Source organism: Zeus faber (assembly GCF_960531495.2).
Source record: "Zeus faber genome assembly, chromosome: 13".
Classification (NCBI taxonomy): Eukaryota; Metazoa; Chordata; class Actinopteri; order Zeiformes; family Zeidae; genus Zeus; species Zeus faber.
In genome coordinates, this window is record NC_137198.1 from 29,372,157 (window position 1) to 29,396,873 (window position 24,717).

The 24,717-nt window shown below is 42.9% G+C and overlaps 1 protein-coding gene across 1 annotated transcript in view; it reads left to right on the plus strand.

Moving 5' to 3' along the window:
• Window positions 1-24,717, plus strand: part of crim1 (cysteine rich transmembrane BMP regulator 1 (chordin-like)) — a gene marked incomplete at its 5' end in the record, with an annotated part of 132,952 nt that overhangs the window by 58,850 nt on the left and 49,385 nt on the right. The window contains 3 exons of the mRNA XM_080012090.1: window positions 16,846-17,088; window positions 17,981-18,101; window positions 19,980-20,104. Of these exons, the coding sequence (XP_079868216.1) occupies window positions 16,846-17,088; window positions 17,981-18,101; window positions 19,980-20,104 (489 nt within the window). The remainder of the gene's footprint in view (window positions 1-16,845; window positions 17,089-17,980; window positions 18,102-19,979; window positions 20,105-24,717) is intronic.

The following is a 24,717-nucleotide window of genomic DNA, read 5'->3' on the forward strand; positions in this document are numbered from 1 at the left end:
ATACAAGGTCATCAATGTTCTCTCAACTCTCATGCTGCGCTGCTCCTGACCACCTCCTGACACCACCTCTCCTCTCTCTCTGTCCTTGTCTCTTTCTCTCACTCCCTCTCTCTCTTTTTCTCCCTCCCTCAAATTATTTCAATTTGAAAATGATTTATCGGCACAAGAAATTAAACATTTGTGTTGCTAAAGCACAACTCTTTTAACTTTCACTGTATTGATAATAATAACATCCATATTATGATTTATACAATTTGCGGCATTGATAAACTACTGAATGCCACTAAGTGCCAAACAATGTACATAAAGGATACAAAAACACACCATCTACAGACATTCTGTATATCTATCAACATATGTAATTAAGTTTTCAGATCAACAAATAATTTGGTGGTGCACTGATGTATTTTGGGGCTGCTTCTCTCATTAAACAAATGCACATTGATAACAGACTCTTCTCGACTTTACTTGACTCTTACATTTTTCTTTATTTTCATCACATACAGCACATACGTGTAACTATACACATATAACTCACACCTGTTCTTGCTCAGTGCCGGAGGGCTCAGCCTGTGGTATTTGAAGAGCGTCTTAAAGCCTGCATACCGTGAGTGTACCGAAGGCTTTTTCCTTCCCGCAGCCGAGCAGATTGTCCAAATGCACATCCCCAGTGCTGTGGCTGACAGTTTCCGTAAAGCTCACCTGCCCGTGCTTTATGGAAAATGGAACTGGTTAGTAAGGTCACAAGTTGCGACCGAATTACTCTTCCTTCTGTCTCATTTTGCTTTGTTTTGTGTACGACAAGAAAAGGAAGTTAAAAATACAACTCTTGACATAGTAAGACATATTTTGGTGTTTTTTTGTGGACTGTTGTTGGACACCAATTGCAGTAACCTACTTTATATACAGTACAACTGAAATAGTCACTCTTTCCATGTATATCCACAATATAATAATTGGATGCAAAGAACAATATAAAAAATGGCAGAAAAAAGGAAAAGTGAGTTTTTAATACATAGAAGCATATTAGATAGAGAAAAAATACAGTATGTGTCAACAGTAACGATCAACTGCAACGTCTGTACTGGTCAGTGTAAGTAATGGATCTTATTGGAACTCTTAATCTGTATTGGCGGTGGAAGGAGTAGAATCTGCATCCTTGTGTTTTATTTCAGCAAGACTGTTCTATCAGCGTGGTGGCCTTGGAATGGACTGGGGTGTTATTGCTCTTCTATATAGGTTGCGTTCAATCGGATGCCCAGGGCATCACACACACTTAACTTAAGCGTTCTTTGCGTACAGTGGTTATTGATTTTTATTTTTGTGGATGTATGAGTTCATGCTTATGTTCATAGGACGAATGGGTGGATGCTCAGATGGATGGATGCGTGATTCATCAAATGCCAGGGGTAGAAAAAAGCTTTAAATTGGTTATGAATTCTGAATTTATATTTTTATATTCAGGATTACGGTATTCTTTTTTTTTTTTTTTTTTTTTTTTGCTCAGTGGAAGGACTGACTGTGTGTTGTGGGGGGGGCATGAAATCCTTTGTTTCATCCTAAAAAAAAAAAATTACTGCAGACACCTGAGGAGTTGGGGGTTGGGTGACAGAGAGACTGAGTGCAAAGAGGAAAGCAGAGGAGCATGCATTTCAAAGCACTGATCCTGCACCAATCTGGCCAGCGGAAAGAAGATTGTTGTGGAAATTCCAGCCACTCAGGTGGTGGTCGATGCATGGGGTGAGATGGTTCAGGTTAAGCAGAAAATACAACAACTGTCACTTAGTCTAAGTTTATTGCATAGAACATAAATCAGCGGGGAGCTCTTCGCAGATCACACAGAATAGCAGAGGGCAGTCTCCCCCGAACCAACTTTCTCGAGTTTTTATATCAACTACATAACATGGACCGTTACTGTGAGGGTGTCACAAAGGCAGTTGCTGAGGGTGTAGTCAAAAGCATAGGTCACGAAAGCAGTAGCAATTGTTTCAGCAGTTTCACTGTGTTTCAACATCTCGGCTTAACTTGTAATTGTGAGCTGTCCAACAACAGGGCCAACAGTACAAAATGTTCCTGTTGTTAATAAATCAGATATGGGGTTACAAGCGGGCATAAGGTTGGTTCAGTATTTTTTCCATTATACTTCCCCCCCTTTAAATAATCTTTTAATCAACACATATAAATGAAAAATAACATTCACACTGTTAGTCAACACATATTGAAAAACGGCTGCTTCCGACATGGGCCCGTCGTCGTCCGAGTAGTCAGCATAGTGAGGGACGAGTGGTATGGCAGTGAATTGCACTTGGCTGACACTTTGATTCTCCAGGCTCTGGCTGATGAGGTTACATAACACAGGAATAATACAACAAAACATTAACCCTGAAACTGTGAGAATGACTACAAATATCATAGCATACAACATCGCTCCGTAACTACCAAACAGATCCTCCAACCACCCAGTCCATTCAAACTGCCCATGTCCTGCATTGTCCTTCATCTCAATGGCCAGGGCTTCCAGCTTGTTGAGGGCCTTGGTGAACTCCCCATCCGGGGATGTGTGGTTGGGGATCATGGTGCAGCCGGAGTATCCGAACATGTGGTATACACGGCCTTCTTGGCCCGGAGCCTGTTCAGGGCCAAGCGGTTCTGCCAGGTCATCATTGTGGTGGCGTGCAGCTGTTTCCCCCGCATGGCTAAGGCGTCACGGCTGTAGTTGGCCATCCGTTGTTGGTTAAAATACACGTTGTTGATCCAGTCCAGTGGATTTCATGACTGCATTGTATAAGGCCGGTTCGCTAAGGGCGTTCCGAGACGAGAGTCCCTACTGGATATCACCCCGCCTCTTTATCGGACTTCTGACTGAACCTCAGTTATACCGCTGTTCAGCCAGGCACTGTGGCTACGGCTGGCTCTTCTCCCCCTCCTCCGAGACTTCGGGGCCTTCCAATAGCGGCTGGCAAACAGGACCTGGTGTTGTCCTCTCCACCTGGGGGCACTCCACCTTTTCCTCTTGAAGTCCTTGACCACTATCCAATCTCCAGGTTGGAGGTCTTGGAGTGGTCCTTCCGCAGAAGATGGTCGGGCAGCTTTGTCCTGTAGGTGGGTTTGTCTAAGCACTATGAGAAGGTTACAACAGTAAGTCATCATTACATCATCTATCCCTTCTAGTGTTTGGGGACCAGTGGGTGCAGCCAGGCCCGTGTTCATGGGCCGGCCATGCAGGATCTCATACGTGGAGGGGTTAGTGCAGCTGCGCATAGCAGTTAGCACTAATGGTAGACACGTCCATTGCCTTAGTCAGTTTGTTTTTTAACATACCGTTAGCGTGTTCTACCATTCCTCCGCTCTGAGGGTGGTAGTGGAAATACGTCAATCACTACTAGGCAAAAAAAGGTTGAGGGTGACAACGTTCATCATCAGGTGGTCGAACGGTGCATCCTGGACCAGTGTCGCGGCTGGCGCCGTTGGTTGGCTGCGACCAATGATGTTAGTGGTACAAATTAAACATTTTTTACAAAAATTTGGAGAGTCATTTGTAAATCCCCCTCCTGTTATGTCCCAATGCTCACCATTCCTCCCTTTGACACATGGTCCTTCCCATGTGACAATTTTGCATAATAAGGCTATAAACATTTTGGGAGGAAGGGCTTACCATTTTGCCCATCCCATTTCCCGTTAACTAGGGCGCCATTTTTCTTCCATGTGGCTCCCTCTTGTTTCTTAGCGTTCTATTGGAATTCTTTGAGGTTTTCCCATGAGGGGGTAGTTTCTACGGCTGGCACCTGCAGGCTGTGTGGTTGCTTTTTCTGTGCGACATGTTTTGCCGTCTGTCGGCCCGGTCATTCCCTTGGGCAATTGGATCAGTTTTCCTGGTGTGCACCATGCATTTGCATATGGCCAATCAGGCCGGCAAAGCGATGGCTTTCTAGGAAAGCCTTGACCTGTTCTTTGTTTAGTATTGGGTTACCATCTGATTTCAAAAAGCCCCTTAGCTTCCACAGGGCATCGAAATCGTGAACGACCCTGAAAACGTATCGGCTGTCGCTGTCGACAGTAAGAGAATGACCTGCCGCCATGGTGCAGGCCTGAGTTAAGGCATTAAGTTCTGCCTGTTGGGCGGAGTAGTCATAGTGTATGGTTGGTCTGGGTTTTGTAAACCCAATGTCGGTGTGATGCTGAGGGCCCTTTTCAGGTACTTAAATGGCGCGTCCGCCTCGTCAGTCCATTCTACTTCGTCCTGGCCCATCAGGTCAAGACCGTGGGCCGCAATTCACTTACCGCGACACGGAACAGCGCTGAATAACGCCAATCGACGATTTCCTTTTATGCAAGCGTCCAGGTGAAGATCATTCATCCATATTTCATGTGATGTGAAGTCACAATGTGAAACCGTTTTGATAGAGTTCAACCTTTAAACCTTACTACTGCTAGAAGATGATGATACGCGCCACATGTCACACACCTATGTCACTTCCGTAAACAGATGGTTAAAGCGCAGCACGGGAGTGTTTCGGTCTCACTTGTCTGTAAAAACTTTCTTCTCTGTGTTGTTATGGAGTACGCAAAGCGGGTGGCGGAAGCTCTGAATCATATTTCGGACCTTAATCTGACCAGTGCGATAGATCCAAGTCAGTGTTAGCAACGCTTACTGGGCTTCATTTTCCGCGATGAGTCAGTTCTCCGACAGCGATGCGGAGAACGACAGCGACGCTGAATTTGATATTACTCCGGACTTGGAGAACATTTCAAACAGCGGATTTCAAACTTAATGTGACGATGAAACAGAATATTCTCAAGAACCACCAGAGGAGACCGACGATTCCGTTGTTGTTACAACAGAAGAAGTCGATGACGTGATGAAGTCCGTTGAGGTTGGTGACAGATTTTAAGATTTCAGATTTTCTGAGACTCATAATATTGATAGACTCTAGATTTTGTTGTGTTATCTGTACTTTTAAACTCCCATATAATTCCACTTTTATAAAACATGTATATTCTTACTGTTAAATAAAAGCTTTTTTTTAAAACAAAATTAGCTGTGTGTTGTTGAGCTGTTTGTGATTGGCCCATTCAGCAGTATGTTAAGTAGCCATGAGGCTTTGTTTGTCCACCAACCCCATTTGCGTTCTGGGAGCTGGCTGAATGAACCTGGTATGGGTAAAACTTTGGAGGTGATTATCTCCGCATCACAGTTTGCCACACCCTTGTCATTAACAAGTCATAGCTTTAAAAATATTTGCTTGATTTGCACAAGTGACACCTTGTTTGGAAGCTCTGATTCTCCACTTTCAAATTACTTACTGTTTAACACTTACAGCACTTCCCTGTATTGATTATATTTGCCGTTTTGTGTCCCAGACACCGAAACCTTTGCTACCTAAATAATTATTATTATTACTTTTTTTTTTTTTTTTACCTAAATAATTAAATTTAGGACCCTGACAGGCGGAAGTTTAACTTGGCCCTGGCACAATCGTGGTTAAACATCCTTTTAGCTGTTTGGTGTCCCAGACACTGAAACCTTAAATACGTCCAAGATGTATATTCAATTATTGTAATCTCACCTTTACACGTGTAGTTTCGGCTACATCGGCTTGACTCAGGCGCCTGCTTCTCCTCCTATTTAGATTACAAAATCGGAGAGTTTAAGCTTACCTGGTCCCAGACCACGGCCGTACGGTTCAACTTGCAATGGAGATTCGGTCAGATATCTGGAGTTAGAGATCCTGTTTGTGATGCCAAGAATTGTTGTGGAAATTCCAGCCACTCAGGTCGATGCGTGGGGTGAGATAGTTCAGGTTAAACAGAAAATACAACTATTGTCACTTAGTCTAGGTTTATTGCATAGAACATTAATCAGCGGGGAGCTCTTCACAGATTACACAAAATAGCAGACAGCATCTCCCTTGAACCAATTTGATCAAGGGTTTCTATATCAACTACGTAACATGGACCGTTACTGTGAGGGTGTCACAAAGGCAGTTGCTGAGAGTGTAGTCAAATGCATAGGTAACAAATGCAGTTGCAATTGTTTCAGCAGTTTCAACATCTCAGCATAACAACTTGTAATTGTGAGCGGCCCGACAACAGGACCAACAATACAAAATGTTCCTGTTAGTAAAGCAGATATGAGGTTTCAAGCGGGCATAGGGTTAGTTCAGTATTTTTCCATTTCAAGAGGAGAGCATGACAAGTGAGAGAGAGAGAGTGTGTGTGTGTGTGTGTGTGTGTGTGTATAGGGAAAGGATGAAAAAACAGCAGGGGAAGACGAGGGATAAAGACTTGAGGGGGGTGGTGGAGGGCATGCTGGATCAGGATGTCGTCGATTCTGACAGAGTTTCCCATGAATAAAACAAGAAGACACATACTTTCTCTCTGTCCCTTTATCAATCTCTCCTCAGCCACCACCCTCACCGTCTAATCTGCATACACGCCCCCGAGATTTACTACCAATAATTATCCAACACCTATTATTTAACTTATCTTGATTTTAGTGTGTGTGTGTATGTGTGTGTGTGTGTGTGTGTGTGTGTGTGTGTGTGTGTGTGTGTGTGTGTGTGTGTGTGTGTGTGTGTGTTTCTCTATGTGTCACAAGCCAGCTATCATTCATCTCCAAGCAGGTTTGACAATAGATTATTTTTCTTTATGGATATATTTACAGTATATATCTACAGAGATCTGCTTACTGGTGTGATAAATTATCTGTTAACTGAGTGATCAATGGCTGATCAACTGGTTTCCACTGGAAATAGATAAAGAAATAGATATAGATATATTAGTAATAACCTGGAGCCGAAACTTTACCAGACTAACTGTGCCACACGAGACCACCACCAAATTCTCCATCTGCTTCCTCGTTCCAAACGCCAGTCATCCTCCATGCAATTAATAAATATAAAAAACAACTTTTATATCAATCCACAGTTTTCATTTAAACCATTTAAGTGCGAGGAAAACAGCATCTACTGAGTCTGTCACTGCAGCGCAAAACTCTCGAGGCATGGTTTATGCTAATTAGCACTCTTGAGCATGTGCCTTCAAATTTAGAATGGTTCAGATTTCTCAACATACACACTTGTTTCGTAATAAATGTGGCCGGTCTGCACGCGTCATGAATCCGGTGCTGACTTTTAAGCTCTTTTGCGCACAAAGTTAGAACATTTCCACAGGCACATATTCATGAATGCGGCCCTCTGGCTCTCTCGACCAATCTCTCTACCCATTTACCATAACATAGAGCTCTCTACCTCTTCCTGTTTTTGTCTTTTTGTCTCTATTTCTTACTTCCTGTCTCTTTCCCAGTTGTCAGCATTGTCAGCTGTCTTACTATGATGAAGGTAAAGGGAGGAAGGAAATGAGGGGATAGTGGGATAGAGGGGATAGTGATGGACATGCAGTGTACCTGGCTGGCTGCCTTCCTAGTCAAGCAGAAAGACAGACAGACAGACAGGCAGGTAGTCAGACAAAAAGACACACTGTGGCAGTTTTGCCTGCCGCATGCCACCGAGCGGGGTTTTCAGGGCCCTCTGACACAGAGACAAAAACGATGGGGTTGAAAACACCAGTTTTATTGTAGAGAGTGGGCAAGGTGCACACAACAAGCAAGCCCACAGCAGATGTCATGACACGGGCCCAATTGTCTAGACCCAAGACAGGTGTGGCTGCATAAACTACACAACCCCCACACCACAGACATGTATCTGGGTTTTCTGTTTTGGCAATCGCCACCATAACCCCCCAGCTTCAGATGAAAAACAGCAGTTTAAAATTCTTCATAAGGACCAATTTGAAATCATAATTAGCAATATTCCCAAAATTAAACCGATTACAATGCATATTGTCACACCAGCTAGACTTAATTTTTATTTTAAATTGTGATTTGTCATTATCAGGAGTGCAGTGGGGTCAGATCGAAATAAATAAGCTTTTTGATCAATAGAGAGAATGAGGATGCTGTGAAAATTCAACTTAATTTACCTTTTTTTAGAAAACCTAAACAACAAAAGATGATGAGAATTTAGCAATAAAAATGATCTGATTGATCTGTTTTAGCTACTTACTCAAATTCCCAGTGTTACATTCACTTTGTGGCAGTCTGGGAGATCTGTGAACCCACATCATAACCAGAGCAGAGAGACAAGGCTGAGTGGAAAAATATTTTATTGGGAGGGGGAATCGGCGAAGGGACTACAGGTGATGCCAAAGAAAAGCAACTTAATATGACAAAACACCCCTATTCTACTCACCTAACTGAACCGCCCCACCCAACACTTCTGCTTTAGAAGTAGAATTAGATATGGGTGTTTTCACATTGAAGCTGTTTTGCAGGATGGTATGGTCATAGAATCACTTTTTTCTTTAAATATACTTTTTTCTTCCATTAATCATGTTAATGCCTCAAAAAGGCAACTTCTTGAAGAGTTCTTTCTCAAATAGCCGAACGCTGTATTTCACTGGGGGCTCCATTATAATACCCTCTTTTTTCTTTTAAGTCGGCAAGAGCTTTGAAGGGTTTCTTTTCTCCCCCAAAGCAGCTGTGGGTCGAAATAACAAAAAAACTCTCTCTCACTACCGAAGGTTCACCTCAAGCGTCTCTTAAATTCCCACTCAAGTTTTAGCACGTTCTGCGACTCCCCCCACCCTCAGTCGTTCTGAAATGGATTTGAGCCGTTAATAATCAGATTTTGCTGTCCTATTTTCATATGGAATAATTTCCATAATTTCCACCATTTTTTTTCTTCCTATTTCTGGGTATTTTGTTTGTTTACCCTGGGAGGGTTCCACAGGGCGCTTCTCATTCGAGTGCGTGCACTAGCTCCAGGCACGACTTGGACAGTGTAGTGGAAGCGCTCTGCTGGCCACATCTACTCCACGTTTAACTTTCTTTTAATAATATTAATAACTTTCTTGGCAAAATTCCATTTTTGGTTCTGGATTAATGCTCATTCTATTGCCTCTTCTGTCCTCCCCTTCTCTTTTTGTTCCATCTGTATTTCTTCTCTTCCACTCAGGACTGTTTCGTAGCAATCCTGTTGATGAAGGGTTTCAATATTGGTGTTTTCAATGTGAATTTACAGAATGTGTATGGTAATGTATGCGGGCATTAGGGCTGCATATCATCAATTATCTTTTAATGCTTATTTAAGCAAAATTCAAGGAAATGACAATTAATGGAAACCCCCCCCCCCTTCCAATAAATGACTTTACTTCTACCTATATTGGCCAAGACGTAACAAAAAGCGCAGGGTCACTGACAATAAATAAATCAAACACTTTCAAGACTTTCATGTCGAGTGAGGGGGTACGATACCACACAAAAACTGTTCAAGGATATGGCTGTGTTTACTGCGTTGGCCCCATTTATGCTACAAATCACACACGGACGCCACCGTTTTGAACTAATCAAATTGCCAAAACATGGAGTTCTGAGCTGCTCCACAGTTTTGTAGCATGGGAAGGATAGCCAGTTATCTCTGACGAACCATCAAAAAGAAAACAGTTAGCTGAATAGCACATAGATTGAATCAATAGATTCAATCTTTGAACCCTACCCTTACTATCCATAGATTCAATCTATGGGTAGTATTAATGGCTTCTTTAATCTCATGTACTTGGAGTCCAATCTCCTGAGCACTGCTCATTTATAGAGACATATTCAACTTAATTACATTTGGTGCCTGTCCTGATTTTAGGTTTATTAGCCACTGAGCATCAGTGTTCTGAGTTGATTCTTTCTAGTTTAAGTTCTCCAAGCACTGCTGAGTTTGGGCCCTTGGTGTCTTACTGCAACACACCTTGAAGTACACTCCGGTTGGTTTTTTGGAGAACAAGCTGATCATCCTTTTGGCCCAATTGTAATCATATCCAGCGCCACTTCTCTCCTACTTTCTGTAGTTGAGCCATCTTTCGAACCTCATTGCATGTTGCCTTAATCTTGGCGTTCAGTCTTAGTGTGTAAGAAGGACACTGATGTTGTGTCTGTGCCTTCGTGCCTGTTTTTCTAAGTGACAGCTTTTTGTGTGTTTGTCAGTGTGTGCACACATATGCTGGTATTTGGCTGTGCTCACAGCCTGATTATAGCTTGTGTGACTGTTCTTTTGTTACTATAGTGATATTGCAGCAATGTACTGTAATCACTGCTGAACACACTCACACACACCATAATTGGACACACAAATGTTTTTTCTGCCCGTTTGTCTATCTCTGTGTCTCTTCAGGTGGAACCAACACCCAATTAGAAACATTACATGTTGGAGTGACTTGGCTATAAACTGGCCAACACTTAAATACCAGAACATACCAGGACCCACACAGCGCTGCATCAATAACGCTCAACTGAGTAGTGGTTAAAAGACAATGATTTAACAATAACAAAGGGCCTCATTCATGTACAACGCAGTGCACAGATTTGTGCTTAAATTTTGCGTACACACAGTTAAAGCAAATATTTGAGATTCAATAATATGTTTGTATTTGAATTTGTTTGTACGAACTACATGTAAGTGGCATATTAGAACCACGATTAGTAAAAAAGTAGTGAATATTCAATATTACACAATAAAAAAATATATATATTTAAAAGAAGATTTACTACAAATAATAATTGGATATCTATTATCCATCTTCTTTGCGTATCTCAATTTGTGTGTGTGAGTGTTTTTCCACATGGTTAATTCTATGATCCTTAAATTAACTCTGTTGAATGTGCAGTTGATTAACATTACACAAGCTGTAAAGCAGTCATATTCATCTCCAAGCAGGTTTGACAAGGAATAATTTGTCTTTATGGATATATTTATATATAATGATAAATGCCTTTAGGAGAGAGCACATTTATAGAGATATGTTTACTGGTGGTAGTAGTGACACTGGCAAGAGAAGCCCTTCTTTTATTATTCATTTTTCGTATTTAATTATATTATTATTAACGTTATAACCTGGAGCCGTAAATTTATCACCGAACCAACTGCACTACAAGCACCAAACAGCCTCTGTACCGGAACCAGGAGGTTCCTTATATGGATAAATATAGGCCTGGTAATTAGCACTCGAGAGCACGCACCTGTCAATTTAGAATGGTTCAGATTCATCAACATATGTAGGTGTTTAGGAACAAATGTGGCCAGTATGCTTGCATCATGAATCTGGTTCTGACTTTGTGTATCAAGTGTGGAAGGGGTAGAAGGACATATAGATTGTCCGTCCATCTCTCTGTCCATCTGTCTGTCTGCTGAGCCAGGTCTATGTCTGTTGTTCCATCTGACTATAGTAGGACCTAATTTTTCAGAACCGCACAAAAATGACGGTGTTTGTTGGACTAAAATGTTCCCACCTGAAACAAACATGAACATCACATGTAATTTATTTACAATACGATCCAGAAACGTAAGTTCAATAAATAAATACTTGTCAAAAGCAAACAACTACGTACATATTTGATAATTCCTACACCTGTAAATGTAAATTAAATTGTGCTCTCAGCCTGGTTCTCTGGACTTGTAAGCCCATATATTGAGCCTAGTGTGTGAGGATACACTGGATTGTACTGTATCTGGCTGTGGCCTCGACTGCGTTTGTAGTACATACTGGTTACTATTCAGTATGAGAAAGTATGGAATTGGATTTTGGTTATTTCTAGGTCGGGATAAAAAAGTATTCATGTTTTCAGGCTATTACCCATATTTCTTCAGAATTTCCAAATATACATTTATCATAAAAGCATTGTTTAATGCTGTGTGAGAGCGCGCAGGCCAGAGTGACAGTTGGCGGCAACAAAAAGCAAGAAGTGTGTGTGTGTGTGTGTGTGTGTGCACTAGGGGTGTGCATCTAGATCCGAGACATATCTAGTACATGGGTTTACGATATGAATCAGGGACGATACATTTTAATACAGAATGAGTGCCATTTCTTACACTCAAATAGATGTATTTCATAAAAGACCAGGGAATTCAATGTGTTTTTGTTACTTTATGGGAATTGGATATAATTATATCTAATATATTGTGATTCTGATATAGTAATATATCATATAATATTGTAATGACCCTGGATGCGGTGGAGTATTAATAGTCAGTTATAATGTGTTTTACTGCAAGCAGTTCCCAAGTCTGATCAACAACTGATCACTACTCCAAGAGGGGGAAAATCACCACAGTGAGACAAATAAACATAGGAACAAACAACATTTACAGAAAAACATGAACATTGGATGACAACATGTATTGAAAAACAGTGAATTAGGTCCAGGAAAACTGGAACTACAATGTGGCCTCTTGTCATAATTATGGCAGCAAATGAGGGAGGAAAGGAGAGCAATGCAACCAGGGGGGTGCTGGGGTGCACTTGAAGCAGGTGTGTGTGTGTGTGTGTGTGTGTGTGTGTGTGTGTGTGTGTGTGTGTGTGTGTGTGTGTGTGCGTGTGCATGTGCATGTGCGTGTGCATGACTTATCCCCATTGGTACTGTTATAGAAGGTCGGTATTATGCCACGGCACCTCCAAGCAGCGGAAGGGGCCCCGAAGCCCCCCCAAACTCCACAGCCCCGTGGACACCCTTCAGCTGCAGGAAATCCCCGGGTACCCTGCCCTGCGGCCACAAAAGACCCCCGGGCCCCCAGAGAAGCCAGAGGGCCGTGGAGCACCGCCCATGCGTGGGATTACAATTTTGGGACTGACGAGAAGCACGCTTGGGCAGGAGCATGACAGGCAAGATGGCAGCTGCCTGCCGCATCCTCACCCACATAGCCTGCACCCCGCCCATCTCGCAAGCCCTCGGTCTATTGTGTGGTGTATGTGCTGAGTATGAGTGCGCCCCCGCCATGTCGGGCAGCTCCACGCACCCATCAGTCCCCTTGTCAGCTCCCAGCCACCGAGCATGCGGACTACAGAACAGGGGGCAGCAGACGGCACCCCCACCATCAGCCCGACCCCCCAGCGACAAACGCCCTGCGCACCGAGAGCGTCATGGGCAGGTACCTTGGCAGCCCAGTGTGACGACAGGAGACCGCCCCCACGAAGGAGGCCACATGGTGAGCCCCGCGCCTAGCACAGCCAGCCAGGTTCAGGACTCAGGTTGACAGGACCAGACGGAACGCCTAACCAGCCCCGGCACGATGGGCCACCTCCCTCCACGGGACGCAGAAGGACACACAGGCCCAGCCACCCCACCCGCAGGGCGGGCGATCCCAGCGGTGCGCCGACCCCCTGACCACGGGGCCCGAGACCCGAACCAACGACCCACACCCCCCGTCCCCAACCCGAGCCCCAGAACCCACAGCCACGCCCGGAACCTACACACGGACGCCAGCTGCAGGTATTCCCCGGGAGCACGTCTTCCACCCACCACCCCCGGAGACAGGCCAGCTCAACTCAGGTAAAGGAGCGGGCACCACCACCCAGGCTATCCAACTCCCCCGTGGTGCCCCGGGATCCCCCAAGAACACCGGCCCACGCACCACGGATGTCCCCAGAGTGCTGTTGGCACTGTGCTCCGGGCAGGTTATCTCCCAAATAGGAGCCTTTCTGTGTGGAGTTTGCATGTTCTCCCCGTGCTCACATGGGGTTTCCTCCACCTAACGTCAGTAAGGACCCCCACCAAAAAACATGCACACATCATTGTCTGACCAGCGATGGACATTCGTCACCAGGTCCCCGGGCGTGTCCACAAATGCTGCCTACTGCTCCTGGCTGCGCCCCCGGAGGAAGGACAAGCCAAGGATGGGTCAAATGCAGAGGCCTCATTTCACCGGCCACCATCCAAAGCATGTGCGTGTGCGTGTGTGTGTGTGTGCGTGCATGTGTTGTAGTGTGGTGTGCTGTGTGACAATTAAAGATTCTTCATTCATTCTTCTTCATGATACACAGATATTCCTGTCTACTTACACGCCAACATCCGGGTGTCATGTTTCCATCACTGCCGATCGGCGCTGGAGCCGATAAATACCGTGACTACTACAGTCATTTGTCCCGGGAATGAATGCCGACTTAACCTTTCCCACTAAAGACAAAAGCCAGATGTTAGCGGGTGTTAGCAGGTTTTTGGTACAGTGGAAAAGAGGCAATAGAAGAACAAGTAGAATAACACATGCTGTGGGCTCTGACCCTAATTATGCTAATACATGTGTTATTACTTTATTACCTCTGTCTTCCAACTGATCCCAGGAGGCACTGAAGATTATGTCAAACAGACCTGTCTTGCAATGAAGAAATTCCCTCCATTCATTGGAACTCTTATTAGCTGTTTCTTATTAGCTACAACTTGTAGTGGTAATAATATTCTTAAATTTTTTAAGGCTGTGTATTGTCAAGGATGAATATAGATAAAAAAATAATTTGTAATATGGATCACCATCATACATTGAAAAACAGTAAACATTTAAGATGTAATAAAACCATATTACAATATCTCTACTAACCGGCAGATGGGGGGTGGGGATGTTTGTTGAACCTGGAACAACAGGCATCATTTTCCTCAACCATATTCATCCTCCATAATCTAAACACCAATACTGTTACTTTGAAAAATTGAAAACAAAGAATCAGGATTCTCAAGTGAATCAATGTATCCTTGTATCCCGAAACTTCATTTTCTTAGCTCTTTACTCCAAATCACTTCAATTCATAACTCACCCTAAGCATGCCAGTCAGGTGTAAATGTCAGAAAGGCAGGTAATAAAAACCGCTGTACATGAGCAGAATTTCAGGCGGCATTAAATTGTAGGCAAACGAGAATAAAATGTCCCAAAGCGAGGTGTGTGTGTGTGTGTGTGTGTGTGTGTGTGTGTGTGTGTGTGTGTGTGTGTGTGTGTGTGTGTGTGTGTGTGTGTGTGTGTGTGTGTGTGTGTGTGTGTGTGTGTGTGTGTGTGTGTGTGTGTGTGCGCGCGCGCGCGCGCGCTTTGAGAATGATTTGGCAGATGGCTGTAATTTTGCCAGCCCATAGGGCCTTCAGGCTTGGCCCTTCCAAAGTCTGCTAGTCCCCCCAATCCACTCCCCGATCCACCCAAGACAGCAAAGTTGTAATAAGTTAGCTAACTCTTCCAGCAGACTGAAGAGAAGCCAGCTCTGTGGGCACCGCGCCTACCCATCAGAGTGGCCTCCCTGCCCACATCCCCCTGCGGGGAAAGGCCTTCCGGCGAACATCTTTGTGCCATGGCAACAGAACGCGGGCCTGGTAATACTGGGTGCATGGGTGTGGGTGCTAGGGATGTGCAATACCACTTTTTCTCTAGATTTGTTCTCGAATCAGCGATCTACTCCTTTAGTTTAACAATGTAGACGCAAGCTGTTGATTTTCATCCGGTAAATTTGTACTGAGATATTCTCTAATTCTAATATCAAATTTGATAACCCATACCAGTATTCATGTCGGTGCTTTGCAAGCATTTTTGAGTGTGTACTTGTGGGTGTATGAGATATCTAACTAGGGCTGAATATCAGAGTTCAATACTTAAATTATATTGATCAAACTGCATTAATGCAATTGAGTATCCATAAGTGTTTCTCTGGACCTTAGGCAGCAATATCATCTGTAACTCCAGTGTTTACCAAGATATAACAAAAAGGAAAGTGCTATTGACAAAGGTATTGTTAAGGAACTGGTGTTGAAGTCAGGTATCTGCACCAGTATTGAACACATACCGTGAGCAGAGTTTTCCGTCATAAAGAATGCCTGATGCTTGCCCTGTTTACGCTGAGAAACGTCTGTCTTCTGTATCCATGTAAGAACTGATTGAAATGACTCTACTGTACGTCAGCTAGCATGTACAAAACCCAGCATGTGGGTTTTGTTTAGGTTTTTTGTGACAAAACCCCCCTAATCTATATATTTCTTGTCCCACAGCTGTACTTTGTTCCCAACTGCTAGACTGTGATAGACTGACTGTGTCGAGACAATTAAATACCAAGTGTGTGTGTGTGTGTGTGTGTGTGTGTGTGTGTGTGTGTATGTGTGTGTGTGTAATTTCTCTTCCTGTGACACATCTTTTTTTATCTTGTGAGATCGTAGTTATCAGTAAGGTGGCTACTCACACACACGCACTTTCACAAGAATACACTTTCCAACACTTATATCCACATTTTTCACCCTGTCTCTTACACACACACACACACACACACACACACACACGTATACACTTGGATTAATCTGCCCTTAGGATGAAATGGTCTCAGAATGATTGACAGACAGAAAATAAGTTGTGGGTGTGTGTGTGTCTGTGTGTCTCTGCTCAAGTGCGTACACCCGTTTGCCCTCGTGGAATTTCTTCCCTTCATAGAGAGGTAAACTTTACAGACAACTTGGTAAACGTCCAACCCATAAAACTTCTCTCTACCTCTTCTGACCTCTGAAACTTTTTGCGACGATTTTATTTTATTTTTTCATTATTAAGCACATCAAGTTGCGAGCTACCGAAAAATACCTGTTGGCTATTCTGCCAATGTACTTTGAGATCAAAATGACCCATGTCATGAAGTTCAGCACCAATCCTTCTCCTTGTGTCATTCCTTTTGGACAAGTCTCTGAACTCTTTTAGATTCATCATGCAGCACAAGCTGCCATTCAACTAGCAGCACCATACATAGGAAACACTGCATTGTCAGAAATGAGTTAAATATAAGTCTTAGTAACTTTGTCTGCCTGTAATTGGTGCACCGAAGACAGGGCACCAACTTTCCTTTGCAACCATCACAACATTTTCACAGACCACTTTGTTGATTTGGTTTGACTGACTGGCCAGTGCTTTGAAAAAAGCGAATGAAGCCCGGGATGGTGCGTGGCTCTTCCTCCATTTTCCAAAAGAACAACTTCAACATTTTAAATGTTTTTTTATTCATCCCCCCTCATGACAGAGTCGCGTCCTGACTGCTCCAAGGCCCGCTGCGAGGTCCAGTTCTCCCCGCTGTGTCCTGAGGACTCAGTCCTCATCGAAGGGTATGCCCCGGCGGGCCAATGCTGCCCACTGCCCTCGCGTTGCGTCTGTCGACCAGCCGGCTGCCTCCGCAAACTCTGCCAGCCGGGGCACCTCACCATTTTGGTCACCAAGGCAACGGGCCGCCCGGGGGAGTGTTGTGACCTGTATGAGTGCAAGCCTGGTAAGCATCCGTACTGGTAGAACACTTCTGAATACGTAGACACAGAATATTGATTTGAAATTATTTTATTACTAGTGTCCCTAGTTTACGAGCTTGTTAAGAAAAGTAATCCATAACAACGTACAGTAGCAGTACATTAAAGACCATTCATCCTATATATGACTATATAAACTATTTACAGTTACTGTAAAAATGTTTAGTTAATTATATAACACTTGATATTGATATCCACATTCATCTCTTGAAATCTTCCATTGTATTTTGTATGTAGCATCCCAAGATGTCACCACTAGCTTTTGTCGGCAAGAGCAACTGTAGGCGGAGTGACCTATGTGAAACCAGACAGAGAATTGTTTGCCAATGGCAACGGTCTTTCTTAACGGATCAGCGGTCATTATACAGCAATAACAGACCGTTGATTGCCGCTATTCACAAGATCAGAACCAATTATTTCACAGAGTCATGTAATAAAAGCTGAGTGACCCAGTTTGTGGTCCCTGTGTTAAAGAGTCCAGCTGCTGTTGCTCACACAGCTTTACGGTCATGAAAATTATGATATCAGATAAATACTCCCCCAAATCTCTATGGCAAAATATTTTATTGCATTTTGTCTCATCAATTTGAAACTTCTAATTTTTGTATCGAGACTGTATTGTGTTTTCACAATATTACGATACCGCTGGAAGACGATAAGCAAGAATATAGTTATATTATTTGGAATGATGTGGGGTGGTTTCTGATGGTATGATTAACATTTTGTTTTTGTCTTTTTTTGTTCCACAGAGAATGTAGAGATGGGCGATCTGATTTTGCTTCAGATTTTAGAACTGTAAAAAACTGTCCAGTCTCTAACATTCAACGTATAACATTATTTTATTTGTTCCCTCCGCAGTCTACAGCGTGGACTGCAGTGCTGTTGAGTGCCCTCCCGTCCACCAGGGGAGCTGCCCTCCCGACAGTTATGAGACTCAGGTCCGGCTGACAGCGGACGGATGCTGCACTCTCCCCACCAGGTGAGATGCTGTGATCACCCTGAAATATTCAGCTTTTAACTACAACTTTTCAGATATGCAAGATGTAATCCACAACAAGGCGTGCAGGTGTGCAGGTCCAAATAAATAATGCTTGATAAAATGATAAGTAAAATAATAACATTCGTAAAATAGTTAAATAGCTATCACAGAATTGGCAGGTCACACATACTGATGAAACACTTGCCAGTGTTTTGCATCAGGAGGGGTTCAACTGCAAATCGAAAAAGATGAAGATTTCTATAACAAATTTCTGGAAGAAATTGTTTTTAAATGTTAAGAAAGAAAAGAATGACAACTTTTTCTCAGGCACCATCTACAGAGTTTTCATCGAATGCATTTAATTTATTTAAGTCACTGTGATGAAACTCAAACGCTGGCACAACGTAAGAGCCCCAAAGTTATCTGAAAATAACCAAGACCCCCTCCAGCCAATCAGAATTCAGTGTGCAGCTCGGCAAGGCTGTAAGGCGTATTATTTGATGTACATTTGAAAAGCTGTTGAACCCCCGGGGCCAAACCTGAAGCAGGAGATCTGCGAAAGCGCTGCCATTTCCTGCCACTTCAGTACGGTGGCAGTATTAAAAAGATGTGAGTGAACAGAACAGCAGCGAAAGTGAAGCATCGGCTCTATTTCAGGCGCCTGCCGCGCACTTGTCAATTCCCACTCAAGGCAACAACATTTGATTTGATATCAGCACCACAGCCTGTTCAACTGTTATGCTGTTGATTATAATATATGTTGAAAGACATATCTCACAACAGCTGTTAATAAATTAAATAGGTTAGATTTTGTGTCATAAAAATGGGCCAGTTCTGTCTTGTCTTTGCCTATCAGTCCTATAATAGAGTATTGATCTGAGGGAATATTTGTATCACACTGCAAAGTCATTTGATGTTCATTAGGTCTACATCACTGTCCATCTAAACCAATGAAAGCATAGCAGGAGATATGAGAAAAAAAAAATTGTTGTCTCTTGTAGTTAGGATGAATATAGATTACAGTAAATATGTTTGGAAGTCACACAGCAGAGATTGGGGAAGGCATTTTCTAACCCAGGCATTATTGAAATGTTCAGTTTTAATATGTAACACTGGAAAAATATGGTGCATTTTTTTCAGGGATTGTTGACTCTTATACTTCTGCAAATCAGCTGTACATGTTTTGGCTACATCTGCGTTAACTCGAGTCTAAATTCTTTCTAAGAGACTGTTAGACTGTTGCTTACGTTGTGCTTTGGATGTATTGCGGCAATTTCAATAAGTAGTTCTAAATAAAATGTGATTATTACTGTTCTAATGATATTATTTCTTTAACATGATATGACATGTTCGAAAACTCTCTCACTGATTATTATGTGAGTTTCTCATTTTTGGAAATTTCTTTTTAGAGAGGTTGTGCTATGAATAATGTTGCCTTTCCATTAGACCTTGACCCAAAAATAGCGTACATACCGTGTAATTGTTTAGGGGGAGTAGCACAAGGAGCTCTCTTTCCCAAAATCCTTTACATAAGGACAATAACCTGGAATTCAATTTCCGCCTCAACCAGGAGGCATAGGATTAGCTATTGACACACAATGCATTAGCACAATACACTGCATTACCTTTCCAGTGGAGTGTGTTTTGAAATTTGACGAATCAATTCAAGACGAATCTAGTCAGAATATTGTTATTGCTTTGGTTTCAAAGAACCAAAAGATACTTTGTTGTACAAAGTACTATGAAACATTTAATTATTAAATCCTTGTGTGGATTGTTGTTGAATATATTACCCCATAAAACCCATCATATTTGCTCAGACTGTAATCACACCATTAAAATTGTATCCCTTCATGTGTTTGGGGGGTGGATGTCCAGGTGCGAGTGTCTCCCGGCAGGAAATTGTGTCATTCCTTCCTGTTCACCACACTCCTCCCCCCAGCTGGTTGCCAATGCCAACGGGACTCCGGGAAGCTGCTGTGACCAGTACCAGTGTGTGAACGGTTAGTGATGCTACACGTGAATACACACATGGCTCCTTCTTCTCAGATCATAAACACATAAGGAGAAATTGAGTTTATCTGACAGTTTCCTTAAAATGATTTTTATAATGACTTTTTCATTTATGACAAAATACAGTTATACAATTTACGAAATGCAAAAAATGACAAAAAAATCTGGTTTCATTGACGACTAGATGAACCACACTGATCTTATCCTGTGTGAAACGGTTCTGAAGTGGACATTACCCCCCCCCCCCCCCTTTTTTTTTTTTAAATAAGAAATCAGGATCGGCCATGTCTGTGCGAGATGACACAAGTGATCGTGTTCTGTGTGGACTTGAGGAATACAATCCTCCCAAATAATTTTGGGGCCCATCTAACCGTTCTGAAAAACGAAGTAAATTGATTTACTTGGAACAGAGAGAGAGAGAGGATGAGAGAGCAATGGAGATGGGAGAGAGAGGGAGTGAAAAGCGATGAGACACCCAGAGAGAGAGGCAGCAGGTGCTGCACTTATGACATCATCAGTCAAACAAACATCTGTTCATCACGACTACAACTCTCATCATGGTCACTATGGCAACATGCTGCCTTGTTGCCTTGCTGCCTTCTTGTGTGTGTTTGTGTCTCTCTCTGTTTGTGTATCTTAGTGTGTATTAGTATTCATCTACATTCCTGCGTGCATATATTTGCTTTTGTGTGTGTGGATCAATAGAGAGCAGCTGTGGAGTGCAGCGCTCCGTAGTCACAACAGCCAATAATAATCCCATTTGACCTGACACTATTGGAATCCACTCAAAAGGCTGATCTGCACCTGCAGTTAGAATCCTATTAACTCCTCATTCGAAAGCCATCTGCACTTTCTCAAGAGAGAATGAAAGAAAGGAATTAAACACTTACTCTGCTTCAACTGCAGGCCCTGACCTGCACTTTGAGGAACTGTCAACTGTGATTTAAAATGCAGCAAGCTCCACCCACCCTGTCAAACAAACTCCCCAACCGAGGATTCTGACCGATTAGAATTGACCTAGCTAGCACTGCTGTGTACTGGACGGCATTTAAACATAGTAGGAACCATTATTGCCAGTTGTTGAAGTCGGTGAGGAAGTGCTTTAAACTATAGCAGTTTGGCCAATGACCTCCAGACGCTGCTCCAGAAAACCTCTGAGTCAGTGTAAGTTACTTGCAAAAGAAGAAACTTCTCTTTACGATCTCAATGTCTGAGTTTACTTTCTCTAATGGTTGCCTTGTTTCAATTTGTTTTAATTATTATTCCATAAAGAGGGCATTAAGTCTTAAAAAGGGGTGCGTGTTTGCGTGGAGTTGCCTTGATCGGCAGGTCTCTCGTTTGTGATCGAGCAAGTTGGGTGTCTAGTAATCAAGAAAGTTCTGGCTCTGTTTCCTGACGAGGTGGCCGGGAAACTTGAGGCTTTAATCGTCTCTCCAGAAACCAGTCGACATCACAGAAGTTATGTCCACTTTTATCTGCAGCCTAACTTCGCTCTTAGACTTCTTCAAATTCACAAGCGAAAATCGTTTTTTGGCCACTGTCGATTCTGTCACACAGTGTCTGTACCCCGCCACCATGACCAAGACAAATTCAAAATGAAATGATGCAGAGGGGACTCTCCACCCCAATCATATGGCAGCTGAATGTTCATCTTTGCTTGTGTCAACAAAAAGGAAACCAGTTCAGGGGTATATTACATTTCATTTAGCAGACGCAAAGCGATTTACAATTGTTCAAACACCGACGGACATAGCCATCAGGAGCAATTAGGGGTTAAGTGTCTTGCTCAAGGACACTACAGCACACTAGCAGGAGGAGCCTGGGATCGAACCAGCAACCTTTAGATCACTAGACCACAAGCTCTACCGCCTGAGCTACCATCCCCCATATGTATACAAGTGCTGTAGTTCAGGGGGCAGGGATAGAGCGGAGATTGACAGGTTTCGGCCTAAGGTGTATTTCCTCATAAACAAAGCAAGCCATCTTCACTTTCTTTCTAACAGCAGAAAGACAGCCATTGAGGTAATGGTGGACTGATTGATCATCGATGTTGATCATTGATCAACATCTGATACTGTATATCACGGTCAATTTGTGCAACAAGTGAATACAGTATTACTTATTGAACCTTTTAAATGACTAGGAGAAAAATACAAACGGCTTTAGTCTTCCCCAAGAAAGAATGGAATTCGCCAAAGCCTGCTTGCATTAACCTTAGGAAGTATTGCATTCCTCATATTACGTCTACATTCCTCTGAGAAAGTATTTCACTCCCCTGAGAGTGCTTTGCATTTCTTGAGAAGGTACTGTATTTCCCTTGGAAACCTGTTCTGCGGTGTTGCTCTACGGGACAAAAATGACATACCTCTACCCTTTTGATGGGAATAAACAATTTTAGTGTGTTCTGTAAAAGGAGTGAGCGCCGAAGGGCCGTACTGTGTCAGGTTAATCAGACTAGAATCAACAGGCACACTTATGTGTCTCATACAAATGTGTCTCACACAGACATACAAAGTCATACATCCAATTTTAATAGAAAACATACTATGCTGTCCTTGTTATTAGCAATGGTTCATTTTAAAAAAATCCCAAAATGATTGCCTATAATGTATGGTTAACAAGTTAATACGCTAGAAAGTTAAACTTAGACCCCAAATGTCAAGCAGTCAACAGAGTTGTAATAAACATATCTGGGTCAGGGCTGCCCAGTGCTTGCACTGCTGCCACACAGCAAGAAGGTCCTGGGTTCGACTCCCGCCTGGGGTTCTGTTGCTACAGTGCTCTGGTGGATTATCTCCTGATTAGTGGCCTTTCTGTGGAGTATGCATTTTCTCCCCATGCTCACATGGTGTTTCCTCCATATGACATTGGTAAGGACCCCCACCAAAAACATGCAAAAACATCTTCGTCTGACCAGTGATGCACATTTGGAATTGGTTCCCGGGCGCATCACTGTATGCTGCTTACTGCTCCTGGCTGTCCCCTGGAGGAAGGACAAGCCAGGGTGGGTTGAAAGCCGAAAACAAGTTTCACAGGCTACCATTTATAGCGTGTGTGTGTGTGTGTGTGTGGGGCCGTTGCCACATGGATGCATACATGGGTGGACTGGTTGGGGCCGATATAATTTTTTAATTAAAAACAAAAAAGAAATTGTCCAATGGTTTTGAGAAAATTAAATGAACAACTTCATATTTGGAATTCATTGATATTAACTGCCTCTCTGTTACCATAAGGGCATTCATTTTGACCAGTGCTACAGTGAGGAGGCTGAGGTTTGCTTTAGCAGATGAAATGTTGATGATTAAAACAGGTTAGACAAGGCTGTGTTTGAGCCAACACTCCCTGTTCTTCTCTTTCTTGCCACTGCTCTGCAAATAGCATTAATTCTGTAATCGACAAAGATATTAGCTTTAATGGACTGGGCACACACCAGTAGGTTGTGGCGGTCGGCCGCAATGACCTCGCAATGGCTTTAATCCCGTTCATCCTCCATGAAGCAGTCCTCACCCTCTCCCTCTGACCCTTGGGGGCGGGTTTTTTGTTATATATGAAGCTCTCCCAGCCAAAAAGTTTCCCGACGCCTGCTTTAGGGTCATTTGGTGGCTTTCAGCATTTTTCCACATCATTTGAAAGTGGAAAATCAGAGCTTCCAAACAAGGTGTCACTTGTGCAAATCAAGCAAATATTCTTTAAAGCTATGACTTTTTAATGACCAGGGTGTGGCAAACTGTGTTTCTGAGATAATCACCTTCAAAGTTTTACCCACACTTGGTTCATTCAGCCAGCTCCCAGAATGCAAATGAGGTTGGCGGAAAAACAAAGCCAAATGGCTACTAAACATAATGCAGAATGGGCCAATCACAAACAGCGTTTGTGATTGGCCTAAACTATTTTTGTTTTTAAAAAAGCTTTTATTTAACAGTTAGAATATACATGTTTTATAAAAGTGCAATTCATTTGGAGTTTAAAAGTACGGACAACACAACAAAATGTCGAGTCTATCAATAATATGAGTCTCGGGAATCAGAAATCTGAAAATCTGCCAATCACCAACCTCAACGGACTTCATCACGTCATCAACTTCTTCCATTTCAAACAGCAGATTCCAACCTGAATGTGACGATGAAACTGAATATTTTCGAGAAACACCGGAGGAAACCAACGATATGCCCGTTGTTGCTACAACCAAGTCCGGGATAATATCAGATTCAGCAGCACTGTCGTTCTCAGCGTCGCTGTTGGAGAACTGACTACCATCGTGGAAAATGAAGTCCAGTATGCGCTGCTTACACTGTATTGGATCTATCGCACTGGTCAGATTAAGGTCCGCGATATGATTTAGATCTTCCTCCACCCGCTTCTCCTCATCCATAACAACAAGGAGACTAAAGTTTTCACAGACAAGTGAAACCGGATCCTTGTCTTGTTTACGTAAGTTCCGTCAGTGACGTCAGGGTTTCTTCTTCGATGGTAGACGTTGGTACACGCCCCCTCCACAATGCTGTCTCTGTGTGTTTATGTAAAAGTAGTACGATTTAAAGGTTGAACTCTTTCGAAACGGTTTCACTTTGTGACTTCACATCACATGGAATAAGGATGAATG